Source organism: Trichosurus vulpecula, chromosome 9 (assembly GCF_011100635.1).
Source record: "Trichosurus vulpecula isolate mTriVul1 chromosome 9, mTriVul1.pri, whole genome shotgun sequence".
Lineage (NCBI taxonomy): Eukaryota > Metazoa > Chordata > Mammalia > Diprotodontia > Phalangeridae > Trichosurus > Trichosurus vulpecula.
The window spans coordinates 41,862,759-41,879,094 of NC_050581.1; the positions used below are offsets into that span (position 1 = coordinate 41,862,759).

The following is a 16,336-nucleotide window of genomic DNA, read 5'->3' on the forward strand; positions in this document are numbered from 1 at the left end:
ATCCATTGTTGGCCTTATGTAAACAGCATCGACCTTTTTTACCTCGATGGCTAAGTTTTTTAACTCATGGCAGGAAATGTTTGGGAATTTTGGCCCGTAGATGAGTCCACCTGTTCCTTGAACCTGTGCCTCGGATCAAATGTCTTAGCTTTGTGTCTGTGACCAGCGAGCCCCCAACCAACTCAAACAAGTATGTGCTGTTTGAATCCTTTGCCACCAATATGAAGGAATCCATCTAAATAAAGAGGCTGCAGAAAAGAAATTGGAAAAAATTCCATGTGTCCAACAGGAACTCATTCAGCAAAAGACAGAAATACTAGAATAAATCTGGCCCAATGCCTTCATGTGACAGAGAAAGAAATGGAGACCTAGAGAGGTCAAGTAACTGACTTAAGAGTGTACCCACTTGAATCCTTGTGTAATACTCTTTTCCAACCCCCCCTCCACCCCATCACCTGCTCCAACGCTCCCATGAGGGCAACTAGGTGACACAATAGATAAAGTGCTAGGCCTCAGTCAGGAAGATCTGAGTTCAAATCCAGCCTCTGACACCTACTAGGTGTGTGACCTGAGGCAAGTCACTTATAACCTCTGTTTGTCTGTTTCCTTAACTGGAAAATGGGAATATAGTAGCACAGGGTGGTGAGGAGCAAATAAAATAATATTTGCAAAATGCTTAGTACAGTATAGGTGCTTAATAAATGCTTGCTTCCCTACCGCTACACCCAGTGATCTCACTGAGACTTCTTTATCTTTAGGTCGGTGTTTATTCATTCCTTACCACTGGCTTACTCTGCCAAAGAGTGCCCTAGTTCAAATATTAACGTCCCGGCAATTCCATGGACTTTAACTATAGAAAACAGGCAATTCTTTTGCCTCAGTTACTGAATTACTTTACATTAAAAGGTGCTTAAATTAATCAGTCTTGTTTGTATGTAGATTTCTAAGCAATTATAGCTCTCCCCCCACCCCCAAGATATGTTGTTCTTCGCATCTTTCTAGGAATCTAAAATAAGGAATAAAAGGAATAATTCAGAACAATCCCTCTCATGACCTTAAAGCTAAAGGCAACAGGAGCAGGGCAGAAGCTCAATAAATGGAAGAAACTGAAGTATCCGTATGAGAATCATGAAAATGCTGACTGTACAGAGTCAGTAGAGCTTTGGTCTAGCCTTCTTGTTGGGTTTTTTTTTTGAAGGGGGAAAGCAGGGCAATTGGGGTTAAGTGACTTGCCCAAAGTCACACAGCTAGTAAGTGTGTCAAGTGTCTGAGGCCACATTTGAACTCAGGTCCTCCTGACTCCAGGGCTGGTACTCCACTCACTGTGCCACCTAGCTGCCCCTATGTCTAGCCTTCTTGTAACTAGGACAAGAGTAACTTGGCATCCAGGGTCATAGATTTATGAAATAGTATTCCAAAGGAATCTACCTGCTTCCTCCAACCATATCTTCTTTTCTCTATTATTTTCCCCTCTCTTTTTTATTCTTCTCATCTTCTCTTGTCATTATTTTTTTATTCTTTTCTCTTCATTTGCCTTTCTTGCCTATGCCTTAAGCTTCCTAATGATACTCTCAAACACTTGCTGACAGGAATTGAACAGATAGTTGACTATTACTAGTATAAATAATTTCTTGTTGTATATATCAGGGACAACTTATAAGTTATACCAAGCTATTTTCTAAAAATATGAAAACTTCATATATTTGTAGGAAAACAAGATTAAAATGGCATTAATTATATACACTGCTAAGGATTATTTTTATACAAGTTTTAGCTTCTTATATGAATGAGTCAATCTTCATGAATCCCATAAATGGGAAATAAAGGACTAGCGACTCCTCAAGACTCAACTCTTGAGCTTTAAGAAATGATGAGCAGGATGGTTTCAGAACAACCTGGAAAGACTTATAAGAACTGATGCAGAGTGAAGTGAGCAGAACCAGGAGGACACTGTACACAATAACAGCAACATTGAGACGGTGATCAACTGTGAAAGACTCAGCTACCCTGATCAAGACAGTGATCAAAGACAATTTTAAAAGACCCATGCCAAAAAAAAGGCTATCCCCTCTAGAGAGAGAATTGGTAAACCATGAATGCATGTTGAAACATACTTTTTAAAAATTTTTTCTTGGTGTTTTTGTATTTTCTTTTACCACATGGTTAACATGGAAACATTTTGCATGATTTCACATGTATAATCAATATCAAATTGCTTGCCTTCTCAAGGAGGGAGGAAGGAAGGGAGGAAGGGAAAGAATTTAGAATTTACAAATTTTCAAAAAATGTTTAAAAGTTTTTACAAATAATTGGGAAAAATTTAACAAAAAAAATTATTGAAAAAACAAACAACCCCTGTCCTATAGCTAATATGATCATTGATGAAAAACTTCTGATGACATGGAAGTTGTGAGAACTTTGGGAGAAAACACCCACTTTTTTGAGTTGACAATTGCAAAGAAAGAGAATGCTGTGCATATTGGGACCTATCATCTAGACTTTAAAAAGAGAAAACTCTTAGAAAACTCAGAAAAAGACATGATTGTAGGGATAGAGATGCTAAAAGGGAATACAATTCACAACAAATGGGAAATTATACCACAATTAGGACCAAAGATCTCTATTTCCAGATATTCTCACAGGCAGGATGGCCACCTGCTACTAAGATTCCCATATATTTAATGATTACTAATTGATTTTTTTAAAAAACAACATTTCTTACTGAATCAAGATACTTTGAGACATAGCCTCTAATTGTGACTGGAGTGAGAGGATCTAGGTTCATATCTTATCTCTGACATTTATGTTCAGAGAATAATTTAACTTCTCTGGGCCTTAGTTTACATGTCTATGAAATGAGACAATTGAACTAAATGGCCTGTGAAGTCAATTCCAACTCTAAATCTATGACCTTAAGATTCAGCAAATGTGTGAAATGCCAGTACTAGGCACTGAGAAATATTAAAGATGAGCAAAAGATATCCCCTGCTCTCTAACCCCACCTCATATGGAGGTATGGTAAGTAAAGAAGGTAGATGATGAAACTGTGATGTTATAAATTACTGTTGGAGTTCACTTGGTAGAAAGATAACTTCTAGCATCCAGGGTATTGTGGAAAGCTATATGAACTTGGTAGAATTTGAGTGAGAAGAACTCAAGTTTAGATAGGGATAGATAGGAGAACTTAGGGGTTGATTAATCCATATGGAAGGGGGCAAAGTAGAGAGAGGTAGGAAATCAAAGGGCATCTTACAGGTAATGCCTGGTTGTCCACTTTACTTAGAGAATACGGTTGATGAAGGGGATCAGTAAGAGGTAAGTAAGGTCTATTTGGCATCAAGTTATGAAAGGCTTTAAATGGCAGGCTAAGCAACCTATGCTTTATTATATATGCCATTGGATACTTTTAAGTATCAGGGAAGACATAATCAGAGATGTACTTTAGGGAGATTACTCAACCAGGAGTAATTCAGGGCTTCTTAAATTTTGCTACTCCCAGCCCCTTCAATAATTCTTAAACTGTGGGTTGTGACCCCATATGGGCTGTGACCCACAGTTTAAGAGGCGCTGCATAGCTGAAAGGGGAAAGAGACCAGGACAGAGAGATCAGGTCATGTTACCCTAAACACTCTCTAATCTTAAATCTCTTAATATGTTTTTATGACTGGCATTCTGAAGGACTACATCCTGGAGCTAAGTATTTGAGACTGGAAACCAAAATTTTAAAGCAGATGGTTTCAATTCAGCTCTAAAGCACTCATGACAAAGCCTGAATATTCAATTCACATCTTTCCCCAGATCATTATTGGACATTTGCTATCATGTCTTTGTTCTTTAGTATTAATATTACTTATATAAACTTAATGATAGTTGCAAGTATAAGCCTGTTTCAGGCTCAGGACAACCAAAAGAAAGACTCTTCAAAGCCAAAAGGACCTTGAAGATTGGTTATCAGAGGTGGGGAACCTTTGGTCTCAAGGCCACATGTGGAACTCTAGGTCCTCAAGTGCAGCCCTCTGACTGAATCCAAACTTCACAGAACAGAAGGTTCCCCTCCCCTGGGCTAGATACAGTTTTAGGACAGAAAAACAGAACAGGGCTTTTCTATTTTAAGGAGATTGTGCTAATTGGCTTAAGAAACTCCAAAGAATGGCAGCTAGTTGGCTCAGTGAGTAGAGCACCTACCCTGGAGTCAGGAGGACCTGAGTTCAAATCTGGCCTCAGATACTTGACATACTTACTGGCTGTGTGACCTTGGGCAAGTCACTTAATCCCAATTGCCCTGCCTTCCCCCCTCCAAAAAAAAAAAGAGGCTAGAAAAAAAACTCCAAAGAGTATCTACCGACAAGTGATTTTTAAAAGGCAGCCACAGGTTAATAAAAAAAGATGTTATAATTAATTAAGATACTTTGGGAGGTAGGGAAGTTTCAAGAGTTTCAAAGGAAATTTGGAACCTGCCTAGGGAAATCTGGCCTCCTCTACCCATTTAATGGCAGGCCTAGTTTGGGAATGCACTGGCTTGGGAGGAACATAAAAGAAAAAAAAATGGCAGGGGGTGGGGTGAGGTCAGAGAATAGACCCAAAAGGAGACTATATTTAAACAAATAGATGAGGTAACCATAGCATACATAGTACAATGATATCATGAGGCTACTACAGGATATCTCTGTTTAGCTTCTTGGCTGCATCTCCTACAAAATTTATTACTTGAGGACTTAACTCACAGGACTGTTTCTAAAAGCTATTTTTGTAGTAGTATCCGTCATAAACATAGGGGCCAGAAGAACTATGAGCGTGCTTTTCATTGAAGCAATTTGGGTCCAGAAGATACAAATTGGAACAAGACTTTAAAGTGACAATTTATTGTGATACACTGTGTTATAGTTTTGTGGAGTGTATGGGTGTACATGAATGGACACACATGTACCTACATGTGTTATTTAATTTTGGTCCAAACCTGAATTTCATTTGATAGGATGAAATCCTGGTGAGAAAATCCCTTCTACCAGCACAGACCAACAACTCGTTTGCAATTTGTAGTCTTAGAGAGTTGCCTGACTAATTCAGAAGGTAAGTGACTTGCCAACAGTATGACAGCCAGTATGTGTAAGAGGCATGACTTAATCCAAGCCTTTCTGATTCCAAAGCCAGCCTTTCCCTTCTATTCACCATGCCACACTGTCTCTTGTGAATTATACAGTAGAGTATCCTACATCCAGGGAGCAAAAAGTGCTTGACCCTTGTCTTTGACTGAATCCTTGCTACATCTAATACCCAAGCATTATTTTAGGCTTGGTACAAAACTGCATACTGCTTTCCACACTACCCCTTAGCAGTCATTGAATCCATCCAAAACTCTCACTTAAGTACAGAATTTGGAATTCAGTCTTTCAGAAGGTGAAAAAGGCTTCAGAGCTGACTATAATCCTACTGGAGGAAATGGATTTTTCATGGAATAGAACACTTACAGGCATTTCTGATAAGAAAAAAAAACAGAGCTGAATAGGAACTTTTAAATATAGACACAAGGGTCTATAAGAGAAACCTTAGAAAGGAATTTGATTTAAGCAATTGGAGGGGACTCTCTAATGATATAGTGGACAGGTGTCAAACTTGCAGCCTGCAAACCTCCCAAGTATAGCCAGAACCAGATTTTTAATCTGTAATTGGAAAATGTTCAACAAAATAAATGAAAATACAACACAACATAGATAATATTGATTTGTGGCTTCTTAAAATTAATGCCACCTCAAGGGATCTGTTTCTATTTGAGTTTGATACTGCTGATTTAGTATTAATATTCTAATAAGACAAGAAAAGGGGGCAGCTAGGTGGCACAGTGGCTGGAGTCCTGGGTCTTGGAGTCAAGAATACCTGAGTTCAAATCTGGCCCCAGATACTTACTAGCTATATGACCCTGTAATGGCAAACAGGGTGGCACCTTTTGCTGGTTTTTGTTTTAGGGTGCTTCTCAGCACTAAGGCAATCAAGTGCCTTTGAGTCTTGCCTTTGTTTCAATCGAGAGTCTTTGATTGAATCAGGAGTCTTTGATGACCTGCTTAAGTCACAGGAAGGCCTAGGTCACATGGGTTTGAGTCATATGGTTGTGATGCTCTCTGACCCTGAAGAAGTGTATATACACTCTGAGGTTAGCATTTTGCTTGGGGCTTACTCATTGGAAGAGTGTTTGGTGTGGAGACTCTGGGTAGCTGTTAAGGAGCCCCCTGGCTTTGAAAATGCAGATGTTGGCGCTTCTCTCCCTGGTAACTATTTATGTATTGCTATGGTCACACAGAAGCCTATCTGTTGATTTGTGTTGTTTTGCTCTGTTTATGATTTCTGCTTGTAATTTCTGTTTGTGTCCTCTCTGAAGTCCAGGGTGCTGGTCTTTCCCCCTGGATATGTGTGTGTGTGTGTGTGTGTGTGTATCTATATATATATATATATATATATATATATATATATAATTAAAGTAAGATTGTTAACCTCTTAAAGTTGCTTTCCTTAGAAAAGCAGATCAAAGAATCTGTGCTACCAGCTCTCCTGTGTGCTGGTGTTATTGGCCTTACACAGCCACAGTAGGTGCAAGTAACATTGTTATTACAGACACTGGGTAAGTCACTTAACCCTAATTGCTTCCAAAAAGTAAAATAGGCTAAGAAAAGAACAATTATCCTTTTAAAATCAGAATGTCTTCAAAGAGCATTGAGGGAGTTGAAAGAGAACAACAGAGGACCCAAGATTAGATTGGTTTTGTTTCAAGGGTTTGAGAGGAGAAGACAAGGGAGGGCAAAAGAAATACATGAGTTAAAAAAAAAAGGAAAAAGAAAGGGATAGAATTTGCAATTTTACAATTAATCTGTGTATGGATGACTGTTGATAATGTTTCCATTACATTGTCATAATTCATTTTATATTGTTCACTAGATTCTTTTTATTTCACTTTATATCACGATAGTCTTTCCATATTTCTCTACATTCCTCATTTCTTATGAAATATGGAATAATGATTTCATTGCATTCGTGCATCACAGTTTGTTCAGCCCAAATGATTGGCATCCTTCTTGTTTCCAGTTTTCTGTTAACAACAACAACAAAGTGCTTCTAAGTGTCTGTCTTTGACTTCTTTGAGGCATACGCCTAAATGATGGGATCTCTGGGTCAAATTTTAGTGATTCCAAATAGTAATTCCAAATAGTTCTCTGGAAAGGGTGAAACAGTCCACAGATCTATGAATAGTTTATTAGTGAACCTATATTGCTGCAATCCCTCCAACGCTTTTTAAGCATTTCTGCCAATTTGATGCAACCTTCCTGTTTACACATGAGGGAAACCAAGGATTAGGGAACTGATGCACAAATGCCCAGTCATGGAATTAGTAAGGAGAACAAGAATGCAAAATCCAAGTCGTCCAACTCATATTTCATTATATTAAGATCACAAATAGTGAAAGTTACTTCTCCAATTAATGCCGAATCATTGGTCATTGAATCAAGATCTCACATTGAAAGCATCCAGTTAGATGAAATTTTTCAGATCATCTAAGAATTGTGTGATACTTATTACTTTCTGTCCCATTTCTGCCATTCTATCATTCTGTCACTGTAGTAGAAGTAGGTCATACAGGACTTTGATTCAATTCAGCAAACACTTATTAAGTAGTTTTGTGTGCAGAGCACTGTGTTTGGAGTGAGAGCACGCAGATGGATACAAACACAGAGCCTGTTCTCAAGAAGCATACAATCTAATGTGAAGATGGATTAATATACAAATAACTATGATCCAAGAGAGGTGAGCAGAGCAAGAAAAGATTCTGACACTGGTACAATGATGTCTACTCAATTCAATCCAACAGACATTTATTAAGACCCTAAAATGTGTCAGGCACTAGGCTAGAGGCTGAGGGTACAAAGACAAAAGCAAAAAAATACCATTGCATGTTGGAGTTTTCACCTTCCTTTAAGGTCCAGTTAAGTCAGATATCTGTCAGGTCAGAAATATCAGAACTCAATTCCTGCTGTGACCCAGAACCTGTCTGGAACTCACTTCTATCTACTGTAGAGGGAGACAGTTGAACTCATTAACATCTAAGGTCCCTTCCAACCCTAAACCTATGATCCTCCATAAAGTCTTCTCAAGCAATGCACACTTCCTCTCTCCCACCTCACCCCTAAAAGTGATTTTTCTTTCTTGATTTTTTCACATAGCCTTGGATCTTTTAGTCAATGTTTGAGCAAATAAATCAAGGCAGTATAAATCCATTCCAGGTACTGAGTGGTAGAGAGTTGGAATTGTGGGTAAAAGCCATTTTGTACTTTTTTTTAGTGGTCACTACAGCTTAAATCATCAGCTAGTGACCAACTTTCTAGCCTTGAGTCTCTCCATACTGAAGTTAGGCTGGCCATTGAACAATCGATGTATTCTGTCAAGTGGGACCATACTGGAATCCAACATGGTACAACCTACCTGAAAATGTGCTCCCCTGGCAGACTCCAATAGTCCAGGACCAATCAAATTTGTGCCATAATGAAGTAATGGGATTTGCATGGGAAAACCTTCCTCAGAAAGAAAATACAAAGAGCATATTTTTTCTTCCTTAGTGTTTTTTTTATATATAGTGAACAATATGGTTTCTTTTTTTTTTCTTTCTGATATACCAAAAATGTGGATGTGCTTTAAATCTTTCTTCTCCTCTCTAGTTCCTTCTCTTTTTTAATGCAAAACATACAAAGCTGAAGGATTTTCCAAATGACTGTTTGAGATAAGGACCATCTGGCTAATGTTTGTACATTTTAAACTGTTAAATTCTGGGGACACATACTCAGAGTGGGCAGTTATGCAAACAAGTCATTTAAACAAAGCCTATGAGTAGAAAATGGGAAGCCCTGAAATTCTGCTAATGGGCACATTGCCTTGCAACAACAGGAAGTGGAAACCAGAGATTTATCAAAGGTCTCTGCTAATAGCCTCTGAGCCCACTGCTCTCTGACTTACTTCTCTATACCACAGATATAGTTAGTGATGAGTTTTGTTATTCTATCTGAGATCAAACTGCCCTATCAAACATCTCTCATGTCCTCTTTTAATCTAGATGGATAGGTAAGTGTGATATGTGAAACTAAGATCAATTAAGCATTAAATTGACATTGCAGACTAGAGGTATTATAGAAGCTGAATTGAGTGAGATCCATGAAGGCTGGAGTAGCTAGACAGGCCTTCATAGAAGAATTGGGCCTTGAATGGTGAGAAGAGTATAAGAGTCTCTCTCATTGGAGACAATATGTTTAAATGATGACTACATTGATTTTTCCCAAGTCAGGTCTTTGTTCAGGTTTGTGTCTTCTCTATCCAGAAGTAAATAATTCATTAACATTAGATTCCCTTTAGGATACAAAAGTGAAAGATTTGGCTGTTTATTATTATATTTTGTTTTAGAATACTTCCATATTTGAGTAGATCTATGGTCTTACCAACGTATTTCTTCCAACAGTGTAGACTGAGACCCCTCCATACCTTTCCTCCTAAGTGACTATTATCTATCTCCTCTCATAAACCCAAAATGGATTCTCTCAATGTTGAGTTTCAATTCCTGGAACAAATACAGTTATCCCTTCCACATCTCAGAGATTAGGGGTGTGGCACCTCTGCAACCTGGAAAATCCATGTACAATTTTTTCATACCAGAGAAGAAGTCTGAATTTTTTCTTTTATGGGGTATTTGCTGTACCTTATTATAAAATCTGGGTTGATATTGTACAGCACTTTATATGTATTTTATGCATTTCTGAATTTCTAAACTTTTTCTGTGTCATCTTCTGGCCTTTGTGTGTCTGCAGCTTCTGCAAAACTCCCCAAAAATTCCCATTTAATTTCTTATGGTGACCTGTGATATATCAAAACCATGATAGGGAAAGTCATGATGTAGAAGGGATAACTGTAATAGTATGAATGTTTTGAGACTGTTGAGTCACAAGTGACTAGAAAGTGAATATAGCCAAAGAACAAGATAATCTTACAATGATGTGGTCAGACGTTATTATTTAGTCCAGGGCTGTGAGATTCATGTGGCCCTCCTACAACCATAGAAATTTACATAAATGCTTGAGTAAAGGAAGCCAAGCTACTGCAGAGCTCCCACTAAAATGGCAAATTGAAATATATTGTCTATTGTTTCAATAAAAACCTAAGGTTGGACAGCCCTGATTTAGTCAATTCTCTTTCCTTTAGGGAAGGGTTATACATAGAACATCCCAAGTGCATGAGAATATAGCCAACTCCAAAATCACCCAAAACAGAGATATGTACCATGGCCTTTAACCAATACTTTATCTACTCACACCATATAGACAGTATATTCAGCCAGTTTTGGCAAGGCGATGGAAAGTGATGGTCTTATTGTACATTGTAATAGTTGGACTCTGCAAATGGATGGTATACTTGAAGAGAAGGACCAACACAGTGCTTCTTAATCTGTAGGTTGTGACCCCATATGCCCACAGTTTAAGAAGTGCTGAAGGAGTCACGAGTGGAAAAAGTTTAAGAACCCCTGAATTAGAGCACCTCCATAGTAGAGTGACCAACATAAGATTCTGCAAATTGCCTTATGAAGAATAGCTGGGAAAAAAAAACCCAACAACCTATGGATACTTGGCCTGGAGCATAGAGAAATAGAGACTTGAGCACTGTCTTCAAACATTTGAAGAGCTATCACCTAGCTATATGTGAAAGTCTTCCATGCCTGCGATGTTTTTTCTCATTTTGTATCTTAAGAGTCCTTACTTCTCTTCAAGGATCCTCCCAGGTGCCACATTCTACTGAGTACCCTAGTTGTTAACAACATTATCCTTCCATAAATAATGTTTGTACACATGCTATATTCCTCTAGGAGAATGGAAACTCCTTTTGTCCAGATCTTGGCACTGTCTTGAGTTTAATAGGCACTCAAGTATATTGAACTGAACTCTATTTTTCCTGGACAGCTGGATAGGCAGAATTTGAAGAATCATCGTGAGAGACAAGACAGTGTGGTATTGTGTAAAGAACACTGAATTTGGAGTCTGAAGACCAAAGTTTGAATCCTAGCTCTGACACAGACCTTGGACAAATCTCTTACCCACTCTACTCCAGCTTCCACATCTGTAAAATTAAAGTGTTGGGTTACATCTCAAAGGTCCCTTTTAGCTTTATTTCCATCAACTTTTTGACAACTAGAATCATCTGAAAATTGAATGGGCTGTGTCCTTAGGGATAAGGATTCCATAATTTAAAATGTTTCAGCACAGACTAGGATGACTGGGATGTTGCAAAAAAATTCCTGAAATGACTGAGAATTTAGACTAGATGACCATTAAGCTTTCTTGTAAAACTCAGGTTTCTGCAATTCAAGAATTATTTATCTAATATCTGCCCTATGGCCAACATTGTGTTAGACAAAGTAGAGAATACAAGAGAATGATATAGAACTGATTCTGCCATTACTCATTTTAATGATTACAAAGGCCTCAATTTACTCATCTATAAAAATGGGTTGGATAAGATAATGTATAAGATTCCTTCAATCTCTAACATTATAATCTTTCTGGGACATTATCCAATATATCAACTAAAATCGCTCATGCCACAGAGACTTTTTTGTTATTTGTAGGACCTGTGGACCTTGTGTAAAGCTTTTCTTCTCCTGCAGTTTAAATTTTAATCTTTTCTCACTGTTCTTATTTTTCCTATCTTAAGTCAGGTATTCTTTGCTTTGTGTCATGAACCCCACTGGCAGTCTTGTGAAGCCTACAGGCCATTTCTCAGATTAATGGTTTTAAATGCATAAAAAATGAAAGATCACAAAGGAAACCAATCATATTGAAATAGTCACCAAAGTGTATGTTTTTAGAAGTTCATTGATACCAGCTGTAAGAACCCCTGCTTAAAAAATTTCCATTTCTGTCTTTTGAGCCCACCTCAAAGTTTACACATCACTGTTAAGAAATTAGACCACTTAAAAGAGTCGCATTTTTGCTCCTGAATGACTCTGTTTCAAGATCAGATTCAAGAAGCAACCACAGAAGAGAAATTCAGGAGAGAAAACCATTAGGAATCAACATAAACCATGATGGTAGGGTCTTAAGGACAAACACAACCAACACCACAATATCATATACTCATTGAGAAAACTTTATTAGTGGCTTAGCATTTCATTTTCTTCCCTTAAAAGTTAAACTAGCCCTCCTGTTTCCCAATGTATTTACATGAGTGAAAATTCCAGGGCTCATCTTCTTGCTTACATTAACATATTTTATGTTTTAAATAAAATGCGTCAATGTCAATCTCAATAAGATTTTTATACTTGCTCTCTCCTGCTCTCAATTCTCTGCACTTCTCGCGCTCGGTGCTCCAAACATGAACTTTACCTTGAGTCCCTCTGAGCTTAACAAGTACTCTACACATTTCTCATCTACCTTCTTCCATTTCTCCAGACCATCCTTGTGATTGTGTCCCTTCACATGTGATCTCCTGTGTCACACCAATGCACTTACTCACAGACCTTAGACTACGTAATATCAGAACATCTAACAACATCTAAGAGCATCTATTATGGGGGAAGCCTGGGGAGATGATATGTAATACAGCCACACACCCACTCCCATTTTTCAGATATAAGTGCCCAAGCTATTTAATATAAAGGTCCTTTATTCACTACATTTCACTAATAAGAGGCTTCTTCATTGGGTAGTTTATGGTATTTTTCATTTCTTTGTAATTTCTTTAAACTTATATCTGGTTTTCGAGATCTGGACATTAGACCAGTAAAACAAAATACTGTTAGCTATATTAATAGATTTTATTTCTTTTGTGGCAGCTTACTATTTCTACTTAGATTTGCACTAAAAAAAAATACTATACCTCAATGTAACTCAAGTAACCACTGTTCTTTAAGGAAAAAAGAAAAGTAATTTAATAAGATACCCTTAAAAATGCCACCCACTCAGTGCAAAAACAGAAAATTCCTTTTCACAAAGGTACAATATGACATGACATTGCTCAATTTTTAAAAAATTCCTTTGTAATGCACAGGTGATGAGAAAACACTCAGCTATCATAAATACATTTAAAAATAATATTGCGCTTCATTTTTCTTCCACGATTCTGTTCTCTTAGAGCACAAATCCCATCAATGATAAACTCAGGACCCCTGCATATGTTACATACTTGGTACCACAAATGAGAAGTTAAAATACCATGAGACTAGAATACTATTTATTTCATAATCTAAACAAATACTGGAATTAGATCTAGGCTCTATTTTCTAGAAGATTTTACAATGAGCATCTTTTTTCTTTTTTCATTAAAACAACTGCATAAATACATTACATGCATGCTTTAAAAAAAAAAAAGAAACAATTGTAATTTACAATGTTTTCCTGTTTTCTGCACCAGGAAAAAGAAATACTGAAGTTATGGTAGTGTAGCAAAAAAAATATGAAGACTATGATCGCTCTATGTATAAAATATCCATCAGAAGCACACTGATAGGCACAAACATGACATGTATTACATGAAATGTATTCTTTAAAAAAAAGGGGGGGAGCCTAATTTTCTACATGTAAATGAAGTTAAACAGGCACAAGCATAATTAATCAGAACTGTTTTCAACTGGCACCAAAACAAAGCAGTCTTTGAAAATCTAATCAGTGTAGTCTAAAGAGACCTTCTGTGATCTAGTTATGAATTCCATTACCAGGAATCAGCTTTCTACTTTTAGCAGGGAGAGGAGAAAGAGGATGAGTGTTTTCGCATATGCCAGTTCTCATACATGACCAGTCTTGTGCATGAGTGGGTTTTCTAGAAACCAATACTGTAGTTGATTAGTGTTGAAAGACATCAGTTTGTTATCCTCCTCTGGGATTCCCTCAACAGTCCATGGCTGGTTCTTCATTTCCCATTTGGTTTCTACACAACAGAATGGTCATTGCTATGAACTCCAGCCAAGATGGTGTGGTTGAGCGAAGATGCTGAGCGATCTGAGCCATCGGTGGGGCCATTGGCATTCTCATTCCGTTGGCAGCAGAGGATCTGTCTAAAGGTGGCACTCATTTCCTTGTCACGATATGAGTAGATGATGGGATTCATGGCAGAATTGAACTCAGCAAGGAGAAGGAAAAATTTTTCATAGGCCAGGACATCACACTGAGGGCAGCAGACATCTAGAAGTAACAAGACTAACCCAGGAGTCCAGCAGATGATAAAAGCACCTAGTAAGAAAAGGTAGAAAGAAAAATGAAAGATTTAATGATTTTTGATAAGCAACCATACAGTATGATTTCTCTAGCCATTGACTTGAATGTCTTATGAGAGTCTGGCTATTTCATAATAAGAACTGAGAAACGGCAATAAAAACCTCAGATTTATGGAGCATTTGAAGGCTTACAAAACATTTTCTCAGGACAACCTTGAAATCAGTCGTCAAGTATTACATTCTTTAACAGATAAGCAAAGAGAAGCTAAAAGTCGAAAAGGTTTGCCAAATCTAAAGGACTGGTGTGGCAGGAATCCATTTCATTTCTTTGGCAGGTGAAAGGTTATTGTAGTTTAATATTCACATGTCCCTTGCTGGAGTAATATTTGAGTTACCCTGGTTCAAGCACCAACATAAGCCCTACTTCCACTAGAGTTCAGATGGAGACATCATACCGACCCAGAAGGAAGTCATAAACACTTTCTAAGCATTCAGAGTTTTGAGGGAAAAGACCTAAAACATGTCTTTGTGACAGGGAAGACAGAAGTTCAAAGGAATCTTGCTTTTAAGTGTAAAGAAAAATTCCAAGCAAATATGACTCAAATTAAAGTCCTCCCTGGCTTGAAAGGCCTCAAGAAGAAAAACTGAATGGTGCTGTATCACTCCTGGGATGCACTGAGCTAATAAAGGAGAATGAGAAAATAGGTATGGCCATTAGTACAAATAAGCCCTGGAAAAGAAAGGCAAGAAGGAAGATTTCTAGAAATGGGGTGCTACATGTTCTAGCAATGGCCATTAGTTACACAGAACAATTGATATAAAGAATGTGACTACCACTAGATAATTACTTATTGGCCACTCTGACAGACTTAATATTGACTATGCTGTCAGAGATGAGCAATACATGTAGAAAAAGGACAGGTTACACCTTCCTTCCTATGGAGCTGAGAGAGGCCTTAAAAGGCTAGAGTGATAGAATTCTAGTCTAAAGACTCAGGAAAAACCATGGTTCAAATTACACTTTTGATACTAGCTGTGTGACCTGGACAAGTTACTCAACCACCCAGACCCAATTCCTTCATATTTAAAATGAAAAGTTTGGACTGACTCTTTTAAGGTCCCTTCCAGCTCTAAATCTATTTACAACAAACCAAATCCATTTTGGTTTCACTAATTTGGTACTTATTTTCTATTTTAAGATTCTGTAACTTAATTGGTATGAGAACTCCCTCCACCAATATAAACAGAACCTGCGAACTAGCTGAGAGTAAGCATGAGCTACTACATCTCCAAGCCCCACCCTTAAAAAATCCATCACCCAGGGGCCAAAATTTTACTTTATTTTTATTTACTTTTAAAGCAGACTTTTTGTTCTTTTTTTAACTCCACATTCTCTCTATTCCCCTACTCTCCCCACTACCCAATGAGAATCCAAGAAAAACAAAACTAAATAGAAATACATATAATCATGCAAAACAAATTTCTGCATTAGCCATGTTGAAAAACAAAAGCCAAGAAAGCCAAAAATACACTTCAATTTGTATTCCGAGTTCATTAGTTCTCAATTTGGAGATGTATAGCCTGTTTCATGAGTTTCATGAGTCTTTTGAAATGGAGGTTGTTTGACCAGAGTTCCTAAGTCTTTCCAAGTTGATTGTCTTTACTATATTGCTTTTATTGTGTAGATTGTTCCCCTGGTTCTACTCATTTCACTTTGCATCAGTTCAGATAAGTCTTCCCAGGTTTCTCCCTTTCATCATTTCTTATAACACAACGATATTCCATTACATTTATATACCACAAGTTGTTTGGCCATTCTCCAATTGGTGGGCATCCCTTCAGTTTTTAATTCTTTGCCATTATGAAAAGAACTGCTATAAATAATTTCATACATATGAACCCTTTTCTTCTTTTTTTGATCTCCTTGAGATATAGCCCTAGCAGTGGTATTACAGGGTTGAAGAGTATGCACAATTCATTGGCCTTCAAGGGCGTAGTTTCAAATCGATTTCCAAAATTAGTTTACACCTCCACCAATACTACATGAATTACCTGTTTTCCCACATTAGTGGGACAAACTTTTAAGGATGAGTTTCTGAACGAACCTAG

General features: G+C 37.5%; 1 protein-coding gene across 1 annotated transcript in view; it reads right to left on the reverse strand.

Moving 5' to 3' along the window:
- Positions 1-12,144: 12,144 nt before the first annotated feature.
- Positions 12,145-16,336, reverse strand: part of LPAR1 (lysophosphatidic acid receptor 1) — a 140,508-nt gene continuing 136,316 nt past the window's right edge. The window contains exon 4 of the mRNA XM_036739438.1: positions 12,145-14,243. Coding sequence (XP_036595333.1) covers positions 13,942-14,243 — 302 coding nt within the window. The 3' untranslated portion in view covers positions 12,145-13,941. The remainder of the gene's footprint in view (positions 14,244-16,336) is intronic.